Here is a 6749-nt window from a genome sequence, read left to right as displayed (position 1 = left end):
GGGCAGAGCCAGTCACCGGGGCAGGGGCGCCTGCTCGGTATTGTCAGCCAGCTCAGACCGGGCGTGTGCACCTGCGGGTGGCACTTCTGCCTCTCTGACACCAGGCAGGTGTGTCCACACAGACCTGCCACGGCTGTCACTCAGACTCATCCTGGTCCTGGCTGGCAGCGGTCCTCCCCATTGCACCCACACGAGGAGGCTGGGCTTGCCCAGACTCCCATCTCCCTCGCCCCTGTCCCATCTTCACGCCCCTCGTTCCCACCCTCCACCCCCTGCTCCTGTTGCCCTCGATGGCAACATCTTTCCCTTGCTCTGCTCCCCACTGAACTCCTATTCACACAGCGTGACCTAGCTCCAGCACCCACCCTACCCACCTGTCCTGAGGGCAGCTGCACCTCCCCCTGTGACGCAGGTGTCTCGGCGTCGGCCTGTGCCCTCGAGGGGCTGTTCATGTGAGGACGGGGCTCCTGACAGCAACAGTCACATCTGACCACTGTTTCCAGCACTTGACCCCGGAGCCCGGCCCTCGGCAGGTGCGCAAACGTTTCTTCAATTGCATATTCGGGTCCGTGGACTAACAGCAACTTGAAAATACAGTATCTGAGGCTCTTCGATGGAAGAGGATCCTTGCTCATAGAAACAAAGCGCAGCGCCCACCTTCTCCCTCACCTGCTCCTTGCTCCCCCTCCTCTCCCACCTGGCAGGTGGCTGTCAACGAAGTGCCCCCATTCGGCAGAAAGGAGGGCCGGGAGTGAGGACACGGAGGCTGGCTGGAAGCGTACAGCTTTATTGGTAACACACAAATGAGGCACGCCGGATGGCGCCAGTCCGTGGGCTATACACCGTGTGAAACAGTAGAAAAATCAGTTAGTAAAGCAGAAAATTCAGGTGAGGTGATTACAACATGGAGCAAATGGCCAGAAAACTGGTATTTCCATCGGAAGTTTCCTCTGATAAAAGTTCTTAGTTTATGAATTAAATACACTGAGAAACACAGTGAAAATATATCTACAGTCCTCTAAAATGGGCACCGCCAACAGATTTAATTTAAAAAAAAATCTTTGCTGTTTCTTGCTTGTTTCTTTCAAAGAGAATTTTAAATATGACTTTAGTTTTTAAAAAATACAGTTAAGGAAATAATTACAATCTTACTATGAAAACGTTTTACAACTTAGAGCCGTGGTCAATTAATGCTAAATATCTATAATTTTAAAAAGTTTGGTGTTAAAATTTAAAGTCACTGTTTCCTTTCTCATTAGAAAATCAAATACAAAGATTATCTTATTAAAAACGCCTTTGGTCCCTAAGAATCGTGATCTGATGATCCTATGGCGAAAACGCGCCTTCCCCGGGCAGCACTCGGGAGCCCTGGTGACACCTGCCCAGGCCAGGGGTGGGCACCTTTCCCCGGGGGGAGGCAGTGGGGGCGCTGTTCACAGAAGAGGGGCCAGAGGGGCCTTCGTGGAGAGGAGCCCCCTGCGAGAGGCTGTGCCCACCGCGGGGCACGGGGTGCAGTTTACCTTCATGTATTCACAGTATCAACCTGGCCCATCATGGGGACAGTGATGAGCCAGCAGTGACAACGGGAACAACAAAAAAAAGAGTAAGAATCACTCTCTTTAAAACAACGCCACAGATTTGAAAAACATCCCATTAAGAAAAAAAAAATCATTTTTGGAAAACAAACGAGGAAGGCAACAGTTGAACATCTGAGCGGTGCCACCTTGAGGACCCCGGGGGGCGGTGGAGACTGCGGCGTTCCTGGAAGAGGCACCTGCAAGGGGTGCGCCGGCTGGGCCACAGGGGTCCTCGCTGGCACGAGGGGCCCCGTCCCCAGGCACCCACCCTGCTGCCCACCGTCGGGAGGCCCTGACACAGCACTGGGGGAGCGAACCCAGAGCACTGCCTGCTGTGACTCCGGCCCCTCCCGAGAGCACGCTGGCAGCCCGCTTCTGCCCACAGCCCCCGGGCCCGCCCCCAGTCGTGCGCCTGTCCCTGTGCAGACCTGCACCCAGGTTCCCGATGGTTGCTGCGCTTCAGATGGGTCTGAGTCTCCTTCCTGGGGGTGGATGTGGGGCCGAGCGCACACGCGGTGTGAAACAGGCTTTGCAAAAGGTGGCAAATCTCCAACCTGAGTGCTTTGGGGGTTTTGGAACTCGGACAGTTGAAGTGAAGATCGGGCTCGAAAACACCAAAACACCAAGGTGTGCGAACAGGAGGTGGACAGAATGGGTTTACACCAGGGTGTATGCACAGTCATCCAGAGAAGACCCGGGAAAGATCCAGACTCATCTGGACCATTCCCCAGCCCCATGCTGGTTCCTAGGTGGTGGAACCATCCACAAGGCCGGAGAGGGCAGGGATGGCTGGTCTGACCTGCACAGGGCCTTGCCCCACCCTCTACTGTCTCTGAACAGGGGAAAAGTGACCGTTTCTGCTTGTTTCGCGCCACGGGTGACACGGCAAGCCCTTAACCACTATTTTGTTTCTGTGCGTAAGGTGGGTGAGTGATTAAAGACATTATAATCACATAAAACTGGAGGAGATTTTGAAGGTTGATGACACCAAATACAGCCAGAGGCAGAGCTGACGGTGAGGCTTCAGGTGCTAAGGGAAGTGGCCAGGAGCTGCAGGGTGGCCCATCTGCACGGCCGCCACGCTCCCTCCACTTTGGGTCAGGATCCTCTTACTGTGAACAGGACCATCTGTGACGGGACGGGTGACGCCTCAAGGGGACTGGAACTTCTCCCAGTGGCAGGTGTCTGACACCCCCGCAGCGAGCTCCCGAGGCCCACCTGCTCCATGTGTCAGCTGCGGCCGCCGGGTGGGGTGCTCGGGGAGGGCCATAAAATGACATCGCTGCCAGAATTCTGACAAGACGTCTAATGTGTGTCTAATATGTACAGATATAAATTAAAAACTCTATTTATTGAACATATACAAATAAATAACTTATTTTGAAGCAAATCCTTTCACCTAACTTTCTGATCAAATCTAAAGACACCAAGGGGAACACACAACATCACGGGAGCCTGTCGGCGGCCTCACCCTCCACGCGGTGCGCTTCCAACGGCTCCGTGGGACCAGCAGGATCCGTCTAAGCTTGCCATCCTCTTTAAAGGGCTTATGCTTGGGAATTTGAAACCTGGGTTTCGACACAGAATAGGTACACCAGGAGTTGAGGACCAGGGTCCAAATCCTGGCTCTGGCTCTGACGGGCCATGTCCTTGGGCAAACCCATGGGGATGAGGGTCCCCATGCTGCCCAGGATCTCCCTGGCTGTGCTGGGCCACGGTCAGGAGCACGGGCTGCTTAGGTTTCCTCTCCTAATGCTCAAAACCTGGGGGCTGCTTGGGCAAAGCTGGCTGCCAAGCAGGTTGGCCCAAGTGCCTTTGCGAATCTTATTTGACCAGAAGGCAGCAAAAACCTACCGTAGATCAAACTTTTTCCTTTTACAGAAAATCAGCTTCCCACACAGACAGACAACGGAGGACAGGGCTCCTCTAACAGCACTGGGAAGATGGACCCAGAGGCTTTGGGGGCCTCCTCCCTAGATTTCCTGGGGCAGGGGTTGATTGTGCTGGGTGCCAGGGAGATGTGCCCTAATCTGCCAACATGTGATGGGGGCCCGCGTCTCCGCTAGGAGCAGCTCCAGCCCCCGCTCCCTGCTGCAAACTGTCACCTTCACAGGAGACTACTTGCCCGCTCTATGGCCAAAATCTCATGCAGCCATGCGGGGCCTGAGAGCCCTGAGGTTGGTTTGACCCCAGTCCTAAGAAGGGCCTACGGGAGAGTGGCTGAGCCCTGGAGGGGCTCTGGACGTGTGCTGGGACGGGGGAGGGGGGGAAGCATGTAGACTGTGTCGTGCCTTCCATCCCTGTATTTGGTGGATGAAAGGCTGACACCTCCACGCTTCCACATTTCAGCAGGAAGCCCTTGCATAGGTGTGTGACTCACGCCCCCCAATCTGCCTGCAGAGGGATCCTGGGGTGACCCACTTTCATCGCATCCGGGGCTGCACCTGGCCATAGATGAGGATTCCTGAGACGGTCCCTCTGGAGGCACAGTGGAGTTGGCCGGTTCTCAGAAGTGCCGCACAGGTGCAGAGACCCGGCCTCAGCCTCAGCCCGAGGGGCTAGGAGCAGCCCCAGCATACCCGCGCTTCTGGCCTGGGTTTGCAGGGGGAGGCAGGGCCACGGGGAGAGAACAGACGCTCTCGCTCGGCTCAGGATGCTAGGGTTCTAAGGCCAAGCGACTTCCAGGACCTGCTTCCCTCTCAAGGGGCTAGCCCGTCCTGTAAATGGAAGCGCCATCTACATCCGGTGAGACCGGGGCACCTGCTGGCTCTGAGGGGCAGACAGGGTCGGGGACACTGGGGAACAGGGTGGGGAACACACATTAGTGAAGCAGCAGACACTCTGCTGCCTTTCAGAAGCAGTACAAATAATTAATAAAATACGATACAGAATCTCTGAAAAACCCTTAGAGCGAAGTGCAACACACAATTAAAAGAAATTTTTAAAAAGTTTAAAAAGAATGGCAGCTTTTCACGTCATGGTGACGAAAGCATTTGTCCAGAGGAAAGACAATGAAAAGGTAACAGATGCTTCACAGCACGGGTTTCTCACGCACCCGCCTCTCGTGATGAGGGGGAGGGGCGCGTGGGAAGGGCACGCTGAGGCACGAGGGGGGCAGGAGGGCGCTGTTGGAGGCCCCGGCCTTTTCAGCAGGCGGGCGCCACGGGCCCAGGGCCCACGCCAGCCGCGCTCACCTGCCCGGGGCCCGGGCCTCCCGCCAACCGAGGCCTCAGCGGGGGCACTGGCCGGTCCCCCGCGGTCAGGGTGCAGGGGACACGGGTAAAGCCCTCACTGAGCTTCTCGTTTGCCGTAGGACCTCTCTACCTCCCTACTGCTCTCCGACAGAGAGAGGTGGAAACCAAAGTGTTATAAGTGAATTTCTTTAGAAGGAACAAGTACAGTAGCAAGAGGACACGCGGGCGGGTCTGGCGCTGGCGTCGGAGCTCAGTCACAAACCCTGGCGTCCTGCGCAGTGGCCACGCGGGCGGAGCTTCCTGCGGCGGTGGCGGCGGGGCAGCGCCTGCGAGCGGGGCGTCCTGCCGTCCCTCTACGTGCCGTTCTTCAGCTCCCATTCCTAGGTGTGGCGAGAGGAAGGGTACAGGTCAAAGTGGCCGGATGCTGGGAGACAGGCTGCCCCCACGGCCGCCGGCCGCCTACAGCGTGGAAACCGATGAGGTGGCCACTCAGGAGTTCGAGAACTACCGTTTGACCCAGGAATTAGATCAACGATGGGGCCCTTGGGCTGATCAAGGGGAAGGTGTGTGTGGACGCAGGGCCTGGCACCCGGTGTGGTGGGCTGGCCGGAGGGAACACCCAGCACCTGCTGAAATTTCCAGGGCTTTGTTCACTGGGCCGTGAGCTCACTCGCTGCACAGCTCTGCACATCTTATGAAATTAGGCATTTCTCACTTTTTCTGAAAAACGGAGCATCAGCCAACATGGCAGAAACAAGGTCAAAACGGAGCCACCCTCCACTTCAATAAAACCACACGGGGGCACCTGTGGGGCTCAGTTGGTGAAGCGTTCACCTTTGGCTCAGGTCAGGATCTCAGGGTTCTGGGTTCGAGCCCTGCATCGGGCTCCTTGCTCAGTGGGGACTGTGCTTCTCCCTCTCCCTCTGCCCTGCCTCCCCTCGTGCACTCTCACTCTCTCTCGAATAAATAAAATAGTTAAAAACACACACACGAGCACTTTCAGGCAGGTGTGCTGAGAGGAGGAGGAACTCGAGTGTAGCCTCCCCCTGTTCTTCCTCAGCGCCCTGAGACGGCCACAGGGCCGAGGAAGCAGGTGTCCAGAGGGAAAACAGAGGCTGGCATTTCCCCTTCCCAGCTCACCAATCTCTGGCAGGCCTGGCATGATGGCCCCGGGCCGTGCGGGTTTGATAGCCAGGACAGGCATGCATGTCGTCTCACCGAGGAGTCTGGCAAATACATTGCCATCGGCAAGCAGGGGTCACCGTGGCCACTCGGCAGGGAGGGCCAGAGAGAGCTGCAGGGACACACCGCACCAGGAGAGTGTACAGAGGGAGACTGAAGCCCCATGAGGCTCTTGCTGACACGGCTGTGGAGAGCCAGGCTATGCCACCGCGGAGCCAGGCACCTGAGCCTCTGGCAGCGGCTCGCCTGTGGCGGCTCTGGGAGCACGGCTGGGGCCATCATGCCAGGCCTACCAGAGGACCCCACACATGCAGCTTTCCCGACCAAGGAGGGGGATGGAGGACCTGGAGCTGAAAGCCCGTGACAGGTGCCCCACACTATCTGAGTTTCCAGGGTGTGCTATCATGTGCAGAACATTCCTCGTCAGGAGCTGGAGTCACTTTAGGAACGCCGCCTAGGCTAATGCATCCTGCACCCAGAATGAGCCAGCCTGTGCTGGTCCTCAGACGGAGGCTGGCGTGGGCAGATGAGGGCATGTGTGTGGCGCCCCTGCTCAGGATCAGAGCCGAGAGGCCGAGCCCCACCCCTGCCCCCAGCTGAGAGTCCCATGTCACTGTTTTCAGGAGTCCCTTTGTGAGGCTGTGGGCATGGTTCCTGGACCCACAAGCAGGGACGGCTAGGTCCTTTGGTGAGTGTGGCCCCCGCGCATGAACCTGCCGAGACCATGCGTCCTGCTTTAGCACAGAGGAGCAGCAGGAGCTGCAGTCCCCAAGCTGGTGGTCGCCGAGCACCCGTG

At 57.3% G+C, this 6749-nt stretch overlaps 1 protein-coding gene across 6 annotated transcripts in view; it reads right to left on the bottom strand.

Moving 5' to 3' along the window:
• Positions 1–771: 771 nt before the first annotated feature.
• The window catches only part of AFAP1 (actin filament associated protein 1), a 144246-nt gene continuing 138268 nt past the window's right edge, over positions 772–6749 (bottom strand). For all 6 annotated transcript variants that reach the window (XM_055326393.1, XM_055326388.1, XM_055326390.1 and 3 more), the window contains one exon: positions 772–5151. In XM_055326393.1, the coding sequence (XP_055182368.1) occupies positions 5125–5151 (27 nt within the window). In that variant the 3' untranslated portion in view covers positions 772–5124. The remainder of the gene's footprint in view (positions 5152–6749) is intronic.

This window comes from Nyctereutes procyonoides, unplaced genomic scaffold (genome assembly GCF_905146905.1).
Source record: "Nyctereutes procyonoides isolate TBG_1078 unplaced genomic scaffold, NYPRO_anot_genome, whole genome shotgun sequence".
NCBI lineage: Eukaryota > Metazoa > Chordata > Mammalia > Carnivora > Canidae > Nyctereutes > Nyctereutes procyonoides.
The sequence above is the reverse complement of the archived record's forward strand: the minus strand, read 5'-3'. Positions and strand labels throughout refer to the sequence as shown.